The sequence below is a fragment of the Perca fluviatilis genome, chromosome 13 (assembly GCF_010015445.1).
Source record: "Perca fluviatilis chromosome 13, GENO_Pfluv_1.0, whole genome shotgun sequence".
In the NCBI taxonomy this organism is placed as follows: Eukaryota; Metazoa; Chordata; class Actinopteri; order Perciformes; family Percidae; genus Perca; species Perca fluviatilis.
The window spans coordinates 37,563,058-37,586,531 of NC_053124.1; the positions used below are offsets into that span (position 1 = coordinate 37,563,058).

At 40.8% G+C, this 23,474-nt stretch overlaps 1 protein-coding gene and 1 long non-coding RNA gene across 3 annotated transcripts in view; one reads left to right on the forward strand and one right to left on the reverse strand.

Moving 5' to 3' along the window:
- Positions 1–2,012, forward strand: part of LOC120571095 — an 8,258-nt gene extending 6,246 nt beyond the window's left edge. Inside the window, exon 3 of the long non-coding RNA XR_005641186.1 lies at positions 1,929–2,012. This is a non-coding gene — a long non-coding RNA (uncharacterized LOC120571095). The remainder of the gene's footprint in view (positions 1–1,928) is intronic.
- Positions 2,013–6,686: 4,674 nt separating this feature from the next.
- Positions 6,687–19,246, reverse strand: cart4 (cocaine- and amphetamine-regulated transcript 4). 2 transcript variants are annotated; one of them, XM_039819775.1, is made up of 4 exons: positions 19,196–19,246; positions 10,733–10,884; positions 8,201–8,284; positions 6,687–7,037 (listed from the first exon to the last, which is right to left on the reverse strand). In XM_039819775.1, exons 2-4 carry the CDS (start codon positions 10,859–10,861, stop codon positions 6,930–6,932), a joined length of 321 nt encoding a protein of 106 aa, XP_039675709.1. In that variant the 5' UTR covers positions 10,862–10,884; positions 19,196–19,246; the 3' UTR covers positions 6,687–6,929. The 2 variants fall into 2 exon arrangements, with proteins under 2 accessions (XP_039675709.1, XP_039675708.1); XM_039819774.1 differs by lacking the exon at positions 19,196–19,246 and adding an exon at positions 11,477–11,682.
- Between the last annotated feature and the right edge of the window lie 4,228 nt (positions 19,247–23,474).

Consider the following 23,474-nt stretch of genomic DNA (forward strand, 5'->3'; position numbering starts at 1 on the left):
CCTTACCTTCCAGTCTGTCGGGCTAATGTTTCACACAATCCCCCTTCATTGGTGAAAGTCAGGATTCACTGAGAAATGTACCACAGTGACTGAGAAAAACTAACAGAGGTATTTAAAGCTGCTTCTCTTTTCCTCCTATCTCTCCCACACTCTGAGTGCAGGTAATCTCCTCTCCGGTGTCAAAGAGGGCAAATAAATCTTTCCCCAGCAACAAAAGGCGTCTGGGCAAAATAAGAGAAAAGAGCACTTTTTGGCCTCTGTTTAACAGAGGTATTCGAAGCCACTTCTCAGAGATAGTATTTTTTATTTTTATTTTTTTTTCTACCTTACACTCAGCGAGTGCAAGAGAACCCCTCTACAGCTGAGAGAGGCATAATGAATCTTTCCCAATGCAACAGAAAGTGCAAGGGTAGATGGAGAAGGCTTCATGGCATCCCGATGCCACGTAAAGCGCTCGGGTAAAAGACACCGAAGGGAGCCCAAAAGGGGCTGCTACTCGGCAAAAACACTCATATTTATACAAAAAAATCATTTACTCCTCCAGTTATCAGTTATCAAAAGGGACGTACTTTATGTACTTCCTTGTCCTTGTAAAGTAATGTAGGAAACACTTCAAAAACAACGTACAGTAGCCTAATGAACTTCCTGAACTCTACAGCTCGTGTGCTGTGTATGGCTACACATGCGCCTTCAAGACGCACACCACCACACACACACACACACACACACACACACACACACACACACACACACACACACACACACACACACAGACACACACACACAGCTGCATGCACCCGTCAAGGCCGCGGCTTCTGCCTGTGCTCTTCTTATCTGTCTAGGTGCTTTCCTACACTCTTCACAGTTTCTCAATAAAAGCCCTTTATGTCATAAAATGCAAAAACAGATCAGTATAAGCAAAAAACAGATTAATATATAAGCAAAATATTGTAAAAATATGTTATTTTTTGGGGTTTTCAACACACACACTCTAAGCAATGATATAGTTTGCTTTTCAAAACACATCTAAGTGATTATATGGTTATCCTGGGAATACTGATAACATTATATATGTTGTAAAGCAAGGAATGACATGGATTCTGCTATTTCTTTGTTTTGGGGTTTTCATTCAATTTGCTGAGGCTGTCCTGCCTCCCCCACCACCAGGCTACAGGCTCTTGTCCTGAACGATAGACTAGCAGACAAGTGTAATATGTTTACTAGCGATCACGTGCAGTGAATGGTTAATATGCTTCTATGTCCGTTTTGGTGAGCCCAGAGGGAAAATATGGCATTTTAAAGTAGCCTACATTTACGATAGAGTGATATTTTTATGTTTCGGAGCGTGTACAACAAGTCATCTATCAGCAGTGATTGTAGAGTGCATGTTGGAGAATAGCGCGGCCACGCGCGCTTCACACCGCGAGCGGGCACGTGCGCCACTCGGTGGAAAAGGGAGAAAGAAAAAAGAGTCTGCCGCTGTCCGGAGCGACAGAGGGGAAATATTTCAGTCAATTTCACCAAAATTTGCGTTCTAATCCTGTCCGAATACTACCGTTTGCGTAGGATTTCGGTACCCAACCCTAGTAATAACCCAGCGACCCCAAACGTCTGGATACTCAAACCAACATATTTGGCTCCTACAGGTTATGTTCGAGATAGTCTTGCACTGCCAGATGAGTAACTTCTGTAGTTTATACCACAGATGCATTCTGGGATAGGAGAAAAATACGCTCTTGCTTGTTTGCATTTCTTTAAACCATTTACAATCATCTTGGGCTGCGTTAAGCTCCGAAGGAAGCAAATGTGGCTCTGCTAAATAGTCTCAGGAAGGAACTTGTTTTTATTGAAAAGTTCAAAATATACAATAATAAATAAATATTAAATAACATTATTAAATAAATAATAATTGTATTTCTGTATTTCAGACATAGAACAGATAGTTGGTGAAGAGGAGCAGCAGGAGTGTAGCTCCAGTGTGGACCAGCAGGAGCCAGAGCCCCCCCCCCCACACCTTAAAGCGCCCATATTCTGCTCATTTTCAGGTTCATAACTGTATTTTAAGGTTGTACCAGAATAGGTTTACATGGTTTAATTTTCAAAAAACACCATATTGTTGTTGTACTGCACAGCTCTCTCTCACTGCTGCAGATCCTCTTTTCACCTGGTTTCTGTTTTAGCTACAGAGTGAGACCTCTTTTCATCTTCTTCTTCTGTACTATCTTTGATTGCACTCGCACATGCTCAGTAGCTCAGATGTAGAGCATGTCAGCTAGCTAACTCTAGAGACAGTAAAAGAAAGGTCGTTTCTCCAACTTTGGTCAGTTACAAGGCAGGATTAGCTGGGAGACTTCTAAATGAGGGCGCACATGGAAGTAGTTCTTTTGTAGATTATGGTGAACTTGTGTGTGTTGTAGCGGTGCTTTGCTATTGAGAACGACGTAGCATGCTAGCGGTTAACGATTAATCAGTCAGAACAGCATGGATGGATTATTTCTTCAAAGTGTTGAATTTGATATCACCAAGTTCCCATTCTCTCCTGTCCCTGGGAAGAGTGAAGATGATGAAGAGGAAGCTCAAATGTGAGACAAATGTGTTGGTCAAACTGAGAACAGAGAGGCAGAGCCTCCAGCCAGCAGCTAGTTTTGTAGCTGTGTGTGTGTGTGTGTGTGTGTGTGTGTGTGTGTCTATCCCTGTGTGTGTGTGTGTGTGTGTGTGTGTGTGTGTGTGTGTGTGTGTGTGTGTGTCAGAGGCTGTAATTAGTCTTATCTCTCTCGGCTGGGCGCCGGAAGCTAAATGCCATCCTGTCTCTGTGATCCTCGTCGATTAACTCTCGTCTGTCTGTTGGACGCTCAGATTTCAAAGGTTCTCTGAGTCACATGCAGCTCGTCTGTGATTGGACGATCAAGCTGATGAGAACACACACAGCTGGAGGCAGTATCAGAAGAGGACGGATCCAATCCAATAAAATGCAAGTTTCTTTTATCGCCAGGTGGCAAAAATAAAATAAGTCACACGCACAGAAAAGACGGGAAGTAGAAAAACTCCAAAAAAACAACAACAAACCTTCAAAATAAAGTAAAGAAAGAAGAAGAAAATTAACAACTTATTCACCTGCTAATGTTAGTTCCTCAGTGGTTGGATGCTTCTGTTTGTTGTTGTATTGCTTGTTTTAGTTTTTCTATTTTTTTATAGAGGAATTATCAGGTCTGGCAAAGCTAGAACAGCTTGTCAGTGGTTGGATGCTTCTTTTTGTTTGTTGTATGACTTGTTTTATTTTGTAGAGGAATTATAATTTTTTTTTTCTCTTTTGTATAAGTGCTTCCTCTGCAGCACTGAAATAACTTTCTTATTTAAATCCATTGTATGTTGATTTATTTCTTTGTGCAAATAAAACAAATTAAACTAAGCTGCTGCCGTCATGGCCGGTGTTTAAATCGAGGTTGATGATGAGAAGGTGGCTGAGTGCAGCTGCTGCTCTGTGTGTGTCAGCCGTGGCGTGACGAGGCCTCGGGGGCCAATCAGCCTCTCTGGGGGTCTAATAAGGGAGGATGGAGCCCTCAAGGTGATTGATTGATTGATTGATTGATTGATTGATTGATTGATTTGTTTTTTTCTGTGGAACATATTTTTAGATCAGCCGCGTTACAGGAAGTCCACTCACACAAGTCCAGTCCACTCTGAAGTGAAGTTATATGTGTGTGTGTGTGTGTGTGTGTGTGTGTGTGTGTGTGTGTGTGTGTGTGTGTGTGTGTGTGTGTGTGAGGGGTGTGTGTGAGGGGTGTGGGGGGGGAGGGTCCATGTCCTGACGTGACTGCAGAGGAGAAAGTCTTCGGACTGTCTGTAGTCTGTAAGTATAATCAAACTAACCAAAATCTTCTAGGTCTGCACGATATGAGAGAAATATGAGATCATGTTGAATATCTTGATGACGATATAACTTGTGATATAAAATCAGATATTAAAGTGTTCTCAGTTCTGCTGCTTTCAGGATTCTGCTAAAATACAACAAACTGTTGAGTTTTAAAACTAATGAAAGGAAATAATTTCAAACTCTCTGTTCTTGAACATTATGAACATTATGAACATTGAATTAATAGGCAGCACTAAAAAAACAATGAAAACTTTTCTTCCAAACTCTACAAAAATAACCTGAGTGTATTTTACGATGTGTCGCAGTCTTTCGTGATGTGTGTTTTTTGTTGCCGGTTGATATTGTGATGACGATAGAAAAAAACGATATATTGTACAGCCCTAGATTTAAAAAAAACAGGTCTTCGAAAAACCAGCACAGAGTCCGATGAGAAAAAGAGTTTTAATGTGCTCGAAATAAATCAACGCACGAAAAACCCGAGCAAGTTCCCGGAAAGCTTACTCCAGATCCCTTTGTCTGGCTGCCTTCTATCTGTCAAAAAAGAGACTTTCCCCCAGAAAAAAAGCCTCCAATAGCCACCTTCCGAACATGCGTGTAACATTTCCATTGGCTATTTTTGAGTCTAAAAGACCCTCCTTTTGGGGAAAGTCCATTGGTTGAAGTCATTTCGCTGATTCAGCTTGCTTATAGCCAGGGCTTGAAGTGGGGATAAAAAAGGTGCTGGTACTTTCTTGCATTGGCAAATCATTCTGACATTTAAGATTTCTACAGTGAAAAACAGAACTGGGAGATATTGCTGGTACAACAACAACAACAACGTATTGTTATTTATTAACAACATAAATGTATGTATTTATTTAAAGAAGTCGTGTTTGTGTGTGTGTGCACTTTAGCACTTCAACAAAAACATTTATTTGTGTGTTCCTCCTGAAAGTGACTTGAAATGTGAATTTGTTTTATTGTTGGATTTATTTGATACATCTGATTTCATATGTTGCTAAAATTGCACATTTTTTTATTGTAAGATTAAAAGGGAGAAGCGCTTGGATGTTAAACAAGAGCTTATTCATTAATTGACCTACTATTGTTAAAAAAGAAGCAAATACAGGCTACTCTTTTTGCACTTGCTCTGTTTACTTTAAGTTTTTATTTTTGTATTCCTCCTGAAAGCGACGCGTGAAACTCAACGCTTAAGAGTAAAATGTAGAAGTACCGGTACTGCGTACCGGTGAGTACCGGCCCACTTCGAGCACCGCTTATAGCTGAGTTTGGCGCCCGCCTTTGCCTTTGCGGCCACTGGAGGTGGCCCGAGGAGGAAGAAAGTCTGTCTATATCAAGCAATATACACAGACGTCGCCTATCCATATGTCACGTTGATACACATCATATATTTCCCCATAATTAAATAAAAAAACAGATTTTATCACATTTATACACAACAAAAGATGAATCGATGAACTATCAGGAGACTGAGTTGGTGCAATAAAAATGTCTTTATTCCATCGTTACAGATCTGAGTTCAGACTGCAGACAAACAACTGAACTGAGTGAGCGCTGCAGCGATGTTCTAAACTCGGGAAGAAAACTAAAAACCTTCCTCCTTCAGCCAACAGCTTCTTTAAAATCACACACAGAAAGTTACCCAGCAGTATATGAAGTCAAATGAGCTACACCTTTACCAGCTGCAACGTTAAAGTTCTCAACATGCATTAGAATAGTATAATATCATATAGGTGATTCTGCAGAATCAGGACCTTTACTTTGAGTACTTTAAACAGATTTTGATGCTGATACTGTTGTACACGAGTGTACTAATATGAGGCTGTAGGAGTCTGCATTCACACGGCTGTTTTTCAGCTGTTTCCAGGTGTGTTTTTTTATTAACTGAGTTGTTTTTCCACAGCACATCTGGCCGCCGTGTAACTGGCGTCCGGCTGCAGCTGTTGGGCCACGGGGAGCTGACGGAGGATCAGCTGACGGAGAGAAAGACGTAAGTTCACTACTTCATATGTCTTCTTTCATGTTAAACTTTAACACCTGGACGCAGTCACTCACCCTGTCGGTGCGTTCAAAGACAGAGATCCAGCATTTGAACGCTTTGCGTATTTGACACGTTCGAAGGTTTTCAAATCTACGGATGAACTTGAGAATGTATTTTTACACAGACAGGAGGAAACTGGGTTCAGTTCTCCATGAAGAAGAGATGTGGGAACAGAATTATCGCAGCAGTTTGAATCTTCCTAGTTCAGGACGCGCTCCAAACTTAATGAACCTGTTCTGCAGCCAATTCTTAGAACTCACGTGTCCGACTCTCCTTGAAAGCCCCAACAATTTTTCCGAGAAGTCTCTGTGCTCCAAGTCCATTTACTTCAGTTTAACGTTTGGATACTTTATGTGAACATTTCCACGTTATGTAACATTTATGTTAGAGCTGAGGTTCTACAGATACAGATCAACTCTGAAATATGAAAACTGATGAACAGTTATGAATGAAAATAACTGTGTTGTAAGTGTTGATGAAGCTGAGGATCCTAAAATGTAACGTCAATTTAAATCAGGAGGTCGTCGGAGCCCAGCAGCTTTATGGAGAATCTTTATTTAACAAAAATAAATGAATCTGAGCGACAGACACTGAAAACTGTAAAACAAAGACAACCAGGTGAGACAGGTGTGTGTGTGTGTGTGTGTGTGTGTGTGTGTGTGTGTGTGTGTGTGTGTGTGTGTGTGTGTGTGTGTGTGTGTGTGTGTGTGTGTGTGTGTGTGTGTGCGTGCGGTGCGTGTGCGTGCGTGCGTCGTGCGTCGCGTAGCGTGCGTGCGTCGCGTCGCGTCGCGTGCGTCTCCTGTACTTCTATCTTTGTGAGGACATTAGTTCTTCAGAGAGTGAAGTGTTTTCATGGGTAGGTTTTAATCAGGACCTAAAGCTGATGTCTTCACAAGGACAGAACACCAAGGTGTTTGTGTGTGTGTGTGTGTGTGTGTGTGTGTGTGTGTGTGTGTGTGTGTGTGTGTGTGTGTGTGTGTGTGTGTGTGTGTGTGTGTGTGTGTGTGTGTGCGTTCAGTAGCAGCGCAGGAAGAAGGTGTTGCAGGCCGCTCCTCGCAGACAGTCGCACAGTCGGCCGATACGAGGTCCGTGTTTCATCGCACAGCGCTCGCCCACATCACACTGAGAGAGAGACAGTCAGACAGACAGTCAGACAGTCAGACAGACAGACAGACAGACAGACAGACAGACAGACAGACAGACAGACTAACATTTCATAAAAAATGTGGAATATAATAAACAGTATATACATTTTGTTTGAGATTGTTCTCCCCGAAACTGCCCCATTAGTGGTATGTTCCAGTGTCATTCTGACCTATATTGATGTTTGTAGTGGCGGCGCCCTCTAGTGGCCGTAGTAGTTCTGACGGGAGCATATATACATATATATGTGTGTGTGTGTGTATATATATATACACATACATATTAGGGGTGGGGGAAAAAATCGATACAGCATAGTATCGCGATATTTTTCATGGCAATACCGTATCGATACACAGACGCCAAGTATCGATCTTTTATTATATATGTCTTGGTCAGTTTGTCTGCTTGACAATCCCATTTTGCAGCAATAAAATTGAAGTGAGATGAACAAGCAGAGAAATGTATCTTTTTACATAAAACAGATGTTGACAAAATTGTCCTTTGGGGACATCATTTGAAATTGGGAAAAATCTGAAATTGGAAAAAAGGTAATACATTGCAATATATCGCAGAATATTGCAATATGTTTAAAATCGCAATAATATCGTATCGTGACATAAGTATCGGGATGATATCGTATCGTGAGGCCTCTGGTGATTCCCACCCCTAATACATATGTATATATCGTATATATCGTGTGTATATACATATATATATATATATATATATATATATATATATATATATGTATATATATATACACGTATATATATATATATATATGTATATATATATATATATATGTATATATATATATATATATACGTATATATATATACGTATATATATATATATGTATATATATATATATGTATATATGTATATACGGAAGACACAAGGGTTTGGAGGACAGGTTGGACTGTGAACAGTGTACGAAGAGTGTGATAATTTACTAAATATAACGATGAAATAATAAGATTATCCGTGACATTAAACAACGTGCTGCTGATAGACCTGTCAGGAAACACTCATCACTTATTACCAGCAGGACACGCACGCACGTATATACACACACACACACACACACACACACACACACACACACACACACCACGATTGACAGCTGTCAGTCCGTTTCTCACCCGGGGGATGACGCTGGCTTTCTTCTCCACGGAGAGACCGGCGCTGCTGTCGGCTTCATCCAGGAAACCCTGCAGAGCTTCAGCCTGAACACGCACACACACAGACACACACGCACACAGACACACACGCACACACACACACACACACACACACACACACACACACACACACCTTGGTCATATTATGACAGCAGTTCACATTCTCTAATTACAGATAAACCTAAAACGACTTTTAGCATGTATAGAGCCAGCATATCTCCACCAGACTCCATGTAAATCCAACAATCACCACTCTGGTTTGGTTGAAATAAATCCTTAATTCACCCATTTACATGTGGAGATATGCTGGCTCTATACACGCTAAAAGTCCTGATTATTAACATGGAGTCTGGTGGAGATATGCTGGCTCTATACACGCTAAAAGTCCTGATTATTTACATGGAGTCTGGTGTAGTTTGGTGATGGTGATTTCGGGGCTGTTTCATGTTAAACTAAAAGGATCTTACTCTTTAACTAAAAGGTCTATCTCTGTAGGGATCCATCCCATAATGTTGTCAGACACTCTAACTGCTGCTGAACATTAGTCCTGTTTAGGTTACATTACAGCTGGTTTCTTCTTCTTTAGTACTGGACCAGTTTCAGACACTGTTGTCCCATCAGACACTTTCACACAAAAACATGAGAAACAGGGTCCAGGGTGAAACATACAGAAGTAACCCCACTGAGAAGATAACATTTAAAGGTGCTTTAAACACTGAAATGTTGTGTTTCATGTAAATAAGATGGTTGATGGTTCCTTCTCTTTAGAGACCGGCGACAGTGAGACAGCGGTGACCTTTTCAGACAGAAACGGCTTTTATCTTTTCATCAGGCACCCTTCATGTTCCAGTTTCTCCTTCGGCTGAAAATGGTTCCCTTTCATTCGCTCCAAACGACCTCCCTTTACATCTAGTAGTTGTCATCTAACTGGCTGCAATGTCACTTTCAATGTGTGTCTATGTGTATGCATGAATGTATGCATGTGTGTCTATGTGTATTTATCTGTGTCTATGTGTATGTATCTGTGTCTATGTGTATGCACGTGTGTAAATGTGTATGTATCTATGTCTATGTGTGTATATGTGCATGTGTATCTATGTGTGTGCATGTGTGTCTATGTGTATGTATCTGTGTCTATGTGTATGCATGTGTGTCTGTGTGTATGCATGAATGTATGCATGTGTGTCTATGTGTATGTATCTGTGTCTATGTGTATGCATGTGTGTCTATGTGTATGCATGTGTGTAAATGTGTATGTATCTATGTCTATGTGTGTATATGTGCATGTGTATCTATGTGTGTGCATGTGTGTCTATGTGTATGTATCTGTGTCTATGTGTATGCATGAATGTATGCATGTGTGTCTATGTGTATGCATGTGTGTCTATGTGTATGCATGTGTGTAAATGTGTATGTATCTATGTCTATGTGTGTATATGTGCATGTGTATCTATGTGTGTGCATGTGTGTCTATGTGTATGTATCTGTGTCAATGTGTATGCATGTGTGTCTGTGTATGCATGTGTGTCTGTGTATGCATGTGTGTCTATGTGTATGTATCTGTGTCTATGTGTATGCATGTGTGTCTGTGTATGCATGTGTGTCTGTGTATGCATGTGTGTCTATGTGTATGCATGTGTGTCTGTGTATGCATGTGTGTGCATGTGTATGCATGTGTGTCTGTGTATGCATATGTTTATGTGCGTGTAGGTAGGTAGATATACGGTACATAATGTGTATGTGTATGTAAACATGTATAAGTAAGTGAAGCATCACATTGTTTTGTATTTAACTAAAGTATAAAAATAGAAAAAGGGGGTAGGACCAGAAAAGTTTTTTTTTTTTAACTTCTTCCTACTATTTTTTGAACATGGGAATTTGTTATTTGAATCACTTACAATAATTTTGGAAGATTGTGCTGAAATGTACATGTCCTTATTCATCGTTATTTGTTAATTGTATTATATATATATATATATATATATATATGTGTATGTGTATACATACACATATATATATATATATATTTATGTCTTTTGTCAGATTTTTTGACAGATACAGAGATCCTGTGTGTGAGAACTACAGATGCAGAGATCCTGTGTGTGAGAACTACAAATACAGAGATCCTGTGTGTGAGAACTACAGATGCAGAGATCCTGTGTGTGAGAACTACAATGTGAGAACTACAGATGCAGAGATCCTGTGTGTGAGAACTACAAATACAGAGATCCTGTGTGTGAGAACTACAGATGCAGAGATCCTGTGTGTGAGAACTACAAATACAGAGATCCTGTGTGTGAGAACTACAGATGCAGAGATCCTGTGTGTGAGAACTACAGATGCAGAGATCCTGTGTGTGAGAACTACAGATGCAGGGATCCTGTGTGTGAGAACTACAAATACAGAGATTCTGTGTGTGAGAACTACAGATGCAGAGATCCTGTGTGTGAGAACTACAAATACAGAGATCCTGCGTGCAGACGGATGACTCACCAGCCGGAGGACGGGCTCGTCCGGTGCGGCCGGCAGCGGGTTGTCGGCCGACCTCTGACCCTGACAGAGTGACGTAGTCAGCACGGACAGACAGACGGATAGGTAGACGGCGGCGCGCACGCTCTCCATCGCCAGCAACACCTTTCAAAAACCTACAAAATAAAAGCACACTATCCATCACCAACAACACCTTCCAAAAAACCTACAAAATAAAAGCACACTATCCATCACCAACAACACCTTCCAAAAAACATACAAAATAAAAGCACGCTCTCCATCACCAACAACACCTTCCAAAAAACCTACAAAATAAAAGCACGCTCTCCATCGCCAGCAACACCTTCCAAAAAACCTACAAAATAAAAGCACGCTCTCCATCGCCAGCAACACCTTCCAAAAAACATACAAAATAAAAGCACGCTCTCCATTACCAACAACACCTTCCAAAAAACCTACAAAATAAAAGCACACTATCCATCACCAACAACACTTTTCAAAACCGACAAAATAAAAGCGCAGGAAAGCAGCGGTGGGAGATATATTCAGATCCTTTACTGCAGTAGAAGTACTAATACAACACTGTTAAAATACTCTGTTACAAGTTAAAATCCTGCGTTTAGAATAAAAAAACATAATTAAAATAATAATAATAATAATAATAATAATAATAAATGCATTTCAAGGAAGGAAATGGAAAAGTATTAAAAATGGAATGAAGGTTGGTAGACGGTTGGTTGAACTCACGATTAAACACCGCAAAAAGGATTTGAGATCCTGCAGGAATATTCTACAAATCTTCACTTTCTCTTCTTCAGCTACTTCTTCTTCTCCTCTGTGTTATCTCTTCTTCTTTTTCTTCTTCTCCTCTGTGTGATCTCTTCTTCTTCTTCTTCTCGTGTCTGTCTGTGTGTGTCGGTGCTCGGCTCGCCCTCCTGTATTTATCCTCTTCTGTCTCCCGGTGTGTTCGTGCCCTCCCAGCATCAGATAACGCAGCGTGCGCACGCGTTTGGCTGTGATGGATGGAGCTGTCTGACTGGTTAATATTAAACAGCCGGCCGTTGGCGTGGAAGCGTGGCGCCGACGTCCCAAGGTCAGAGGTCAGACCGACTCCCAGCTGAAGGTCCCGTGTTACTCTTCTATTAATGAGCCCATTATTGATTTACAATCATCCTTTAAAGTCACGGACACACACACACACACACATACCAACGGGATTGATTGATTGAAAGTGTTAATTTCTGAATACTGAACAAATGGCCACAGATAAAGTCCCCTTGTGTCTCTTTTTGCAGTTCTTTCTGTGTCTTTGTGTTTGTTGATGTTTTTCTATATTTTCCTTTTGGGATGTTTTGCGTGTCTTTGTGGTCGTTTGAAGTCTATTTCTTAGGTTGTTTTGTCTTTGTGGTCGTTTGAAGTCTATTTGTTAGGCTGTTTTGTGTCTTTGTGGTCGTTTGAAGTCTATTTGTTAGGTTGTTTTGTGGTCGTTTGATGTCTATTTGTTAGGTTGTTTTGTCTTTGTGGTCGTTTGAAGTCTATTTGTTAGGTTGTTTTGTGGTCGTTTGATGTCTATTTGTTAGGTTGTTTTGTCTTTGTGGTCGTTTGAAGTCTATTTGTTAGGCTGTTTTGTGTCTTTGTGGTCGTTTGAAGTCTATTTGTTAGGTTGTTTTGTCTTTGTGGTCGTTTGAAGTCTATTTGTTAGGTTGTTTTGTATCTTTGTTGTAGTTTCAAGTCTATTTGTTAGGTTGTTTTGTGTCTTTGTGGTCGTTTGAAGTCTATTTGTTAGGCTGTTTTGTGTCTTTGTGGTCGTTTGAAGTCTATTTGTTAGGTTGTTTTGTCTTTGTGGTCGTTTGAAGTCTATTTGTTAGGTTGTTTTGTATCTTTGTTGTAGTTTCAAGTCTATTTGTTAGGTTGTTTTGTGTCTTTGTGGTCGTTTGAAGTCTATTTTTTAGGTTGTTTTGTGTTTTTGTGGTCGTTTGAAGTCTATTTGTTAGGTTGTTTTGTCTTTGTGGTCATTTGAAGTCTATTTGTTAGGCTGTTTTGTCTTTGTGGTCGTTTGAAGTCTATTGGTTAGGTTGTTTTGTCTTTGTGGTCATTTGAAGTCTATTGGTTAGGTTGTTTTGTCTTTGTGGTCGTTTGAAGTCTATTTGTTAGGTTGTTTTGTCTTTGTGGTCGTTTGAAGTCTATTGTTAGGTTGTTTTGTCTTTGTGGTCGTTTGAAGTCTATTTGTTAGGTTGTTTTGTCTTTGTGGTCGTTTGAAGTCTATTTGTTAGGTTGTTTTGTCTTTGTGGTCGTTTGAAGTCTATTTGTTTGGTTGTTTTGTGGTTGTTTGAAGTCTATTTGTTAGGTTGTTTTGTCTTTGTGGTCGTTTGAAGTCTATTTGTTAGGTTGTTTTGTCTTTGTGGTCATTTGAAGTCTATTTGTTAGGCTGTTTTGTCTTTGTGGTCGTTTGAAGTCTATTGGTTAGGTTGTTTTGTCTTTGTGGTCATTTGAAGTCTATTGGTTAGGTTGTTTTGTCTTTGTGGTCGTTTGAAGTCTATTTGTTAGGTTGTTTTGTCTTTGTGGTCGTTTGAAGTCTATTGTTAGGTTGTTTTGTCTTTGTGGTCGTTTGAAGTCTATTTGTTAGGTTGTTTTGTCTTTGTGGTCGTTTGAAGTCTATTTGTTAGGTTGTTTTGTCTTTGTGGTCGTTTGAAGTCTATTTGTTAGGTTGTTTTGTGGTTGTTTGAAGTCTATTTGTTAGGTTGTTTTGTCTTTGTGGTCGTTTGAAGTCTATTTGTTAGATTGTTTTGTCTTTGTGGTCATTTGAAGTCTATTTGTTAGGTTGTTTTGTCTTTGTGGTCGTTTGAAGTCTATTTGTTAGGTTGTCTTGTCTTTGTGGTCGTTTGAAGTCTATTTGTTAGGTTGTTTTGTCTTTGTGGTCGTTTGAAGTCTATTTGTTAGGTTGTTTTGTATCTTTGTTGTAGTTTCAAATCTATTTGTTAGGTTGTTTTGTCTTTGTGGTTGTTTGAAGTCTATTTATTATGTTGTTTTGTCTTTGTGGTCATTTGAAGTCTATTTGTTAGGTTGTTTTGTCTTTGTGGTCGTTTGAAGTCTGTTAGGTTCTTTTGTATCTTTGTTGTAGTTTCAAGTCTGTTAGGTTGTTTTGTGTCTTTTTGGTCGTTTGAAGTCAATTTGTTGGGCTGTTTTGTGGTTGTTTTGCTTCTTGTTTTTGGTCGTTTTGTATCTTTGTCTAGATTTTTTGGGGTGTATTTTCTATATCCTTGTTGGATGTTTTGCGTGTTTTTGTGGTCGTTTTAAGTCACATGTCAAACTCGAAGACTGCGGGCCAAATCCGGCCCCGCGCAGATTTTGATCCGACCCATATATCAATTTAGGTCCGTAGTGCATTTTGGGCCACCTTGTTTTTGTCACTTTTTCTGCTGTTTTTGTCACTTTTTTCTATGATGGCTGAGAAACTTCTTTGGGGCTTCATGTCGACCAGTAAAGTCACACAGACACTCCTGTTTCAAGTCTATTTTTTAGGTCGTTTTGCGTGTTTTTGTGTTTCTTTTGCGTCTCTTCGTGGCCGTTTCTTTGTCAACAAATGTGGGTGTCAAAGGTCTACAAAATTGCAGTGGTTTTTGGTCATTTTACATCTCTTCTCTTTGGATTGCAGACATGTAACAGCCCCCCCCCCCCAACATAAATGCAAGACCCCGAGACTGAACAACTGGCCACAGAGTAGTCGCCGCTGTCTCTCTATTTGGGGGTTTTGTGTCTTTGTGTTTGCTCTGTGTTTCTCTTGCGTCTATTTTGACGGCATTTTTTGGGAGGTGTATTTTTGTTAGTTTTGCATCTTTGTGTTTGTTTTTTTTGGGGCTGTTTTGCGCATCTTGTATTTGATTTGTGTCCCTCTTCTTCTTTGTATTTTTGGGTGATTTAGCGTCTCTTGGTGGCCGTTCAGCTCCTCTCTGTCGACCAGAGTGGATCTTTACGGGAACATTTGGCTCCCCAGAGGTTCCGCCTGGCGGAGAATCCCCCGGACCACTTTCTGGAAACATCATGACTCACATGAGGACTGTGTGGAGTAAACTACAGCGACTTCCTGTCAAGGGGGTCAGCGGCGCTCTGATGCTACGTTCACACGTGGCCGGCTATTTTCATAACCGGACATTTCAACCTCTCCGTTTTCTAAAATAACATCGTGCACAGCTGTCAGTTTTCAGAAAAGTGTTCGTTTACACGTACCCGTGTATATATGCAGTCAAGAGCACGCCAGACCTGTAGGTGGCGGTGTAACGTGAAGCTCAAGCCCACGTTAGCCAATCAGAATCCAGAAAGTAGCAACAACAGCTACGAATCACTTCCTCTCTCTTCTCTCCGCGCGTTCTTGGACATCGGAAAAACGTTTTTCCGAGTGAAAACGTCACCATTCGTGTAACTTCCTGTAGGAATCAGAGGAGGGAAACTGGGGCTGGATTTAGATACCAGAGTTCCCCAGCTGGTGACGCGTTGTTGACAACCAGAGGTGTATAGTCCAGGTGCCAGAAAGTAAAAATCCTGCCATGTTTTTGGATCTGCCTCTACATCTAGAACAGGTGTTTTCACTAACGAGCTCATCTACCTGGTAGAGGAGCTGGTTTAGTGATGGTTGGGACAGCTGCTGGACAGGATTTCTACTTTCTGGCACCTGGACTATACACCTCTGGTTTATACCCCTTAAAGTCTCAGTTTATACCCCTTAAAGTCTCAGTTTATACCCCTTAAAGTCTCAGTTTATACCCCTTAAAGTCTCAGTTTATACCCTTTAAAGTCTCAGTTTATACCCTTTAAAGTCTCAGTTTATACCCCTTAAAGTCTCAGTTTATACCCCTTAAAGTCTCTGTTTATACCCCTTAAAGTCTCAGTTTATACCCCTTAAAGTCTCAGTTTATACGTCTCAGTTTATACCCCTTAAAGTCTCAGTTTATACCCCTTAAAGTCTCAGTTTATACCCCTTAAAGTCTCAGTTTATACGTCTCAGTTTATACCCCTTAAAGTCTCAGTTTATACCCCTTAAAGTCTCAGTTTATACCCCTTAAAGTCTCAGTTTATACCCCTTAAAGTCTCTGTTTATACCAGAGGTGTATAGTCCAGGTGCCAGAAAGTAAAAATCCTGCCATGTTTTTGGATCTGCCTCTACATCTAGAACAGGTGTTTTCACTAACGAGCTCATCAACCTGGTAGAGGAGCTGGTTTAGTGATGGTTGGGACAGCTGCTGGACAGGATTTCTACTTTCTGGCACCTGGACTATACACCTCTGTTGACAACTGACGTTTGATGGAGGCGACTTTGGTTCACTGAACATAGGCTATTTCAATGACAAACTGTTTATTGTGGACAAATGCCTCTGCCAAGAAATATGCACAGACATAACATGTTTAAAATTATTTTAAATAGGCCTATGTATAAAAAAACAACACCTTATCCGTGTCTTTTCCCGTTGGTTGTCCTGCAGATAACACAAACAAACACCTGGCCATGTGCTGTCTGGATGCTCCTATAAGAAAACAGCAGAAAATCTTCTGTTATTGTGTCCTCCATGTTTTCACCACCTGATGCTCTCGGCTACGGCCAACAGTTGGTGGCAGTCACGCAACAAGTTGTTACGCCAAACGCCCAATATAACAGAAGAAGAAGAACGCGCATCCCGACCATGTGAACGCTGCCAGTCTGAAAAACAACGTAACCAGGGTTCCCAGGTGGCCTGAACGCAGCATAACTCTCGGCTGCCTAAACCTCCGTTTGTCTCAGTTCACGCGCAAACGTGCAAACGAAGATTTTCAAAAATCGAATTCGGCGAATTCGTGTAAACGAAGGGAAATGTCTCCGTTTGTAAAAATAATCATGTTGTGTAAACAGGGCCTAAGGATTCAGCGTCTCAGAAATGTCCCATCATGCACCTGTGTCGTCGATGATGCAGGAGGAGCGTGCGTCGGCGCCCTTTCCTCCGTCTGATGTGCGTATCGCGGCGGCGCCACGTGGCCTCGCTCCGACTTTGATCTGGACTCATTAACGGTGAAATGTCACACGGCAGAGTGCAGCGTTTCCCTGGCAACACAACTCACACAGTATAAAGTTATCTAAAGAGTACTGCTGACTGACACGAATACACGAGTAAAAGGTGGAGGATGTTTACAATAATAATATTAATATTTTGCAGCATCTATCTTAAAAATTTTTTGTGTGTGTGTGTCTGTGTGTGTGTGTGTGTGTACGTCTGTGTCTCTGTGTGTGTGTGTGTGTGTACGTCTGTGTCTGTGTGTGTGTGTGTACGTCTGTGTCTCTGTATATGTGTGTGTGTGTGTCTGTGTCTCTGTGTGTGTGTGTGTCTGTGTGTGTGTGTGTGTGTGTGTGTGTACCTGTGTCTCTGTGTCTCTGTGTGTGTATGTCTGTGTTCTGTGTGTGTGTGTGTGTGTGTGTATCGTCTGTGCTCTGTGTGTGTGTGTGTGTGTTTGTGTGTGTGTGTGTGTGTGTGTGTGTACGGTCTCTCTCTGTGTGTTGTGTGTGTGTACGTCTGTCTCTGTGTGTGTGTGTGTGTGTGTGTGTGTGTGTATCGTCTGTGTCTGTGTGTGTGTGTGTGTGTGTGTGTATCTCTGTGTCTCTGTGTGTGTGTGTGTGTGTGTGTGTGTGTACGTCTGTGTCTCTGTGTGCGTGTGTGTGTGTGTACGTCTGTCTCTGTGTGTGTGTGTGTGTACGTCTGTGTCTCTGTGTGTGTGTGTGTGTGTGTGTACGTCTGTGTCTCTGTGTGTGTGTGTGTGTGTGTGTATCGTCTGTGTCTCTGTGCGTGTGTGTGTGTGTCGTCTGTCTCTGTGTGTGTGTGTGTGTGTGTGTGTGTGTGTGTGTGTACGTCTGTGTCTCTGTGTGCGTGTGGGATAAACGGTTGTCTTTCAAATTCCCTCTGCACCAATAGGACAGCGCTACAACCAATCAGAGCAACGCTAGTTGATAGATTCACCTTTAAACTGTGAACACATCTTCCTTTTTTAAGAATGACTTCAGAGCCGTTCTTTGTTCTTTTCTCAAAGAAAAGCTGAACTCCAAGTCTTCCAGAGTCGCGGCCAAAGCCGATTCCAAAGACCGCTGCTCGCCAGCAGCAGCGGCCATCTTCTTTGTCTTCAAGTAGCGGGGAATTCACACGGAACCGTCGCAACTCTGCCGTCACTATGTTAAGCCCCGCCCACCAACTCTATACACGATGTGATTGGCCCGACTAGGGTTGGGCATCGAGAACCGATTCCTAATCGGAATCGTTTCAAAAATTACGATTCCATCTGAATCGTTTCTTTATTGGAATCGTTCGGAGGATTCGGTTTGAAATCTGATCACAGGTTCCAAATTTAACATGCGCAAGTTTTGGTTTCCGTAGCAACCAGGCGCTTGTTGTGTTGCAGCCGTGCAGCACTGTAAGCGGCGCTCTAGCGTGGCTTTATTTTGCGTCGTAAAAGCTGTAAAACTGCAACCCGCCTATGAATCAAAATAAAACTTTCCTCTTATTTGTGAAATAAGCATCGAACCCGTTTCAACTCCACCCCTCAAAGAATCGGAATCGATAATCGATAAGAACCGGAATAGAAAGGAAGAATCGGAATTGGAATCAGAATCGTTAAAATCCAAACGATGCCCAACCCTAGGCCCGACCAGAGTTTGGTTTTTCCATAGATATAGAACAATAGATATGACATGTAATTCTGACTTGCCATTCCAGGATGGAAGCACTTGGCGGCCATCTTACCAGGGTTAAGTTTTAGAATTGCTTCCATTGGAACCAATGGGGAGAGAGGCTCATGTTGTCTTTATTATCCTTATATTTTTCTACCAATACATCAATAGTAGTTTTAATTCAAAGTAATGACTGTAAGACAACTGTGCCTTTCTAGAAATAAACAAAAAATAGAGATTTGGGTGGAGTTTTGATTGATATAGCTCCTAACTAAAACACTGTTTGCTGTTCATAAATGCTGTTAAGAGCTAGCTAGCAATCACCACTAACTGACATTTCAGCCGGTCTGTTAACAGTTGCTAGGTAACGTAACTAGCTAGCTAGCTAGTTCCCCAACTTTTCTGTATTTATAGTTTAAAAAAAAGAAGAGAAAAATACTCCATCTACTCCTACTGACATGTGGAAAGTGATGGCAGCCTCCTGGGTCTCTGTGGTCCTTCTAGTAAAGCAGTTAGGTGCTGCACAGCTGATAACCATATTGCTGCCATAGGGGACAGTTGTAAACAGTACCTTAGTAAGATGGCCGACAGTTATGCCATAAGTTATGACGTCATGTCATATCTATTGTTCTATATCTATGGGTTTTTCCTTTCCAGCTTGCAAGCCAACGGAGAGTTGCTAGACTGACCCTGGCTGCAACGTTACATTGTGCGCGCTTAGCGTCTAGATTTCTAGGCTACCGTGTATATGGCGGAAATGACAATAAAGGCGCCGACACACCAACCTGATAATCGGCCAGTCGGACAGTCTGGCGAGGTCGGTGACTCGAGTCCGTTCGGAGCAGAGGTGTATAGTCCAGGCGCCAGGAAGTAGAAATCCTGTCCAGCAGCTGTCCCAACCATCACTAACGAGCTCCTCTACCAGGTAGAGGAGCTCGTTAGTGAAAACACCTGTTCTAGATGTAGAGGCAGATCCAAAAACATGGCAGGATTTTTACTTTCTGGCACCTGGACTATACACCTCTGGTTCGGTGTGTTCCGCGCTGTCGGAGGAGCCGTCGGCCTTCATTTTGGGCCGACCTGACTTGACGAAAATTGTTGTCCATCTGAAATGTTGTTGTTTTTTTCACACCATACATACAACGTACAAATGAGAAAATGTGAGAAAACAAAAAAAGCATTGTTAGTATAGTTTAAAAACATTGTTTTCTGATCATGTCCGTTTTATCCTTGAGTTACCGAAAGTGTGTGAATGGTGCCGGATGTGCGGTTGCACGTCAACAGTGACGAGGATCAGCTTGTTCTCGTAAAATAACAGAGAAAGTTCTGGCAGCTCATTACCTGGACTTTAGGCTATGTGTGTGTACCTACAGTAGAAATACACAACATGTGACTGTTAGGCCTGTATACATACACACATACATACAGTACTGTACAGTACAGTACAGTACAGTACAGTACAGTACAGTACAGTACAGCGCCTCCTACAGACACAATATGAAACATGCATTATATGCAGTACTTTAACCAGTGATTCTGAACCAGGCAGAATTTGAATCATATCATCATTAATAATACCGAAATATTACACAAATAGAATTAAATATAATAAATACAACAACAAAAATAACCAATTCAAAAATAAAAAATAAATAATAATAACAAAATAATATAATAATAAATATACACATTACAAAATTATATTAACCCCACACACAAAACAATATAACTAAATAATATGAAATAATAACATAATACTAAATACAGACATCCCATAATTTATCACTACCAACACATTAATAACAACACAACAGATTAAATGATCAATAAAACACATAGATATATATAAAAGGAAAACAAATAAATTGAATGAAAAAAAAAAAAGGAATAACTTTGAAGACAATAACAGTAAATATGAGAAAAGGAAAAAAATACACACAGGAGGTGAAGATGAATTCCCGAGAGAGGGCATAAGTCGTGAGGAATCACGTGATGCCTAGGATCAGTTATGAAGAAGAAGAAGTGGAGGGATGGATACGACAGGTAGTTCTGGCCTAAAAGGGGGGGGGAGGGAGAAGGGGGGGAAACATGATGAGACGGAGGGGGTAAAGGGTGTATATGGAAGGAAAGGAAGGTAATGTAAGTTAAAGAAAAGTAGAGAAAAGGGAGAGGGGGGGAAAGGGGGGGGGGGGGGGGGGGGGGAGGGGGGGGAAGGGGGGGGGGGGAGGAGGGGGGGGAGGAAGGAGGGGGGGGGGGGGGGGGGGGGAGGGAGGAGGGGAGGAGGGGTAAAGGGGGAAGGTAGGGAATGGAAGAAAAGAAAGGAAGGACAGGAGGAGAGGGGGGGGGAGGAAAAGAAAGGAACCCAAAACCAACCCAACAGTAAAACCCAGAATTGAATAGAACACATCCAGGAAACCAGGAAACCAAAACCCAAAACCCAGGCCAAACCAAACCCAGAAGAACCCAGAAGAACCAGGAAGGAATAGGAAACCCAGGAACTGAACCCAGAACCCCGTAACCCAGGAAAACGAACCAAGGGAGCCCCAGGAAACCAGGAACGAAACCCAGGAACCCCAGGAAACCCAGGAACAACCCAGAACAGACCGAATGCACACCCAGGAACCTTTGAACCCAGGAAACCAGGGAGGAAACCAGGAAACCAGGACCGCAACCCAGGAAACCGAACCCAGGAAACAGGAAACTTGTATGTGGAACAACCAGAACCAGGAAACCAGGAAACCCAGGAAACCAGGACCCAGGGAAACCCAGTGGAAACCCAGGAAACCCAGGAAACCAGTGAACTGAAACCCAGGAAACCCTGAACCCAGGAAACCCAGGAAACCCAGGAAACCCAGGAAACCCTGAGCCTGAAACCCAGGAAACAGGAAACGAATACCCAGAAACTGAAACCCAGGAAGAAACCAAGGAAACCGTGAGACCTGAATGGAATGACTGTGAAGAAAGGACTGAGACCGTGGAAACGACAAAGGAAACAAGGGGAGAAGGAAACCATGGACAAGCCGAAAGATGATGGAAGGGAAACCCCTGGAAGGGAAACCATGAAATATAATGGAAATGTATGGAAATATGTATGACAAATGGAGGAGGGGAGGGAAGGAGGAGAAAAGGAAGGAAGGAAGAGGAAGGAAAGGGAGGAGGAGAAAGAGAAAGAAGGGAAGAGGGGAAAGAAACAGAAACACACAAAGCACACTAAAAAAAGAAAAAAAAAAAAGGTATGTGTTACTAGGTGTTCGTGTGGTGAGTTTAACCTATACAATTTGTCTGTTTAGTGTGAGTGGTTTGAGTCTGTTTCACTATATTAGTTATGGATGAAACTATGGGGTATCGTAGGTGGTATTTGTGTTTTATAGAGTGTGTAGGTAGTTGTAGTTGTAGTTATAGTGTGTCGTCCAGCTTTGAGTTACGCTAGTTACTTATTACTTTGAATACTTTAGAATCTCGCTACATCATCTGTTACAGCTTAGTTACTAGTTACTTTAGTTACCCACACATTATCTGTTCCAGCTTTAGTTACTAGTTACTTTAGTTTACTCCACATTACATTCATCTGTTCCAGCTTTAGTTACTAGTTACTTTAGTTATCCGCTTACATTCATCTGTTACAGCTTTAGTACTAGTTACTTACATCGCTACATTCATCTGTTACAGCTTTAAGTACTAGTTACTTAGTTACTCCACTACATTCATCTGTTACAGCTTTAGTTACTAGTTACTTATTAACATTCAGATTCCTGCACACAGAACACATGTAGTTTATAACATCTGAGTTGATTCTAAAGTAAATCGACAGCAAATATAACGACTACAAGTCACGCTGAGATGATGAGACCATTAAACACACAGCTGATTGGATCCTTAACTTTCTACAGTGGAGGATATTAACTTTACTTTTAAAACTTTAACTACATTAATATATGAGTGACTGAAGAAGAGAAGCTGCTTACAGGTTAACGACACATTTCTTTAAGAAACCACATGACATGGTGAGTGACATTGTGAGTATATGTACTGATGTAATTTGTACTTTATCCCCGAAAAGAACTCTTAGTCTAACAATCGCCCATTCACTTTGATAACATAAGAGTAGAAATATGTGACAAAAGTCATAGATGCTCAAAAAAAGTCATAGTATAGTATGTCGAAAAAGTCATAGTATATCTCAAAAAAGTCATAGTATATGTCGAAAAAGTCATAGTATAAGTGAAAAAAAGTAATAGTATAGTATGTTGAAAAAAATCATGAAAAAGTCATAGTATAGTACGAAAAAGTCATAAAAAGTCATAGTATAGTATGTCGAAAAAGTCATAAAAAGTCATAGTATAGTATGTCCAAAAGTCATAAAAAAGTCATAGTATAGTATGTCGAAGAAAGTAAAAAGCCATACCATAACTATCTCTAAAAAGTCATAGTATAGTATGTCGGAAAAGTCATAGTATAATATGTCAAAAATGTATAGTAAGTATAAGATAAGACATACCATACCATCTCTAAAAAGTCATAGTATAGTATGCCGGAAAAGTCATAGTATAATATGTCTAAAAATGTTATAGTATGTCAAGAAAGTCATAATACAGAAGAAGCAAAAAATCATAGTATAGTATGTCGAAAAAAAGTCATAGTATAGTATGTCGAAAAAAGTAATTAAAAAGCCATACTATACTATCTCTAAAAAAGTCATAGTATAGTATGTCGAAAAATGTCCACACTGCCAGCAGGAATGTTTTTTTTTAGTTTTTTTTATGTGAAATATAGTAGATTTGCTGTTATTAAACAATCTGAGCTCAGTAGTTTTGTGGTTTGTATTCTATCATCTACTGGCGTCACCTTTGTGAGTTGTGTGTGTGAAAAACGGTTAGAGAACAAAGTGACACAAAGCAGCGTTGAGTTCATAATATTCTAAAGGTTTAATTATACACAAGAATATATACATTGTCTAACAATCATGACTGTCTCTTCGGGATAACGGAAGACTAGAAATGTGTGAAAAAGTCATATATAGTATGTCTAAAAAAAGTCATAAACGTCATAGTATATTATACCAAA

Coding starts and splice junctions, on each gene's coding strand:
- cart4 (XM_039819775.1), bottom strand. CDS start 10,861: ATGGAGAGCGTGCGCGCCGCCGTCTACCTATCCGTCTGTCTGTCCGTG. Junction 8,285..10,732: donor ACGAGCCCGTCCTCCGGCTG/GTGAGTCATCCG, acceptor GTGCGTGTTCAG/GCTGAAGCTCTGCAGGGTTT. Junction 7,038..8,200: donor AAGCCAGCGTCATCCCCCGG/GTGAGAAACGGA, acceptor TCTCTCTCTCAG/TGTGATGTGGGCGAGCGCTG.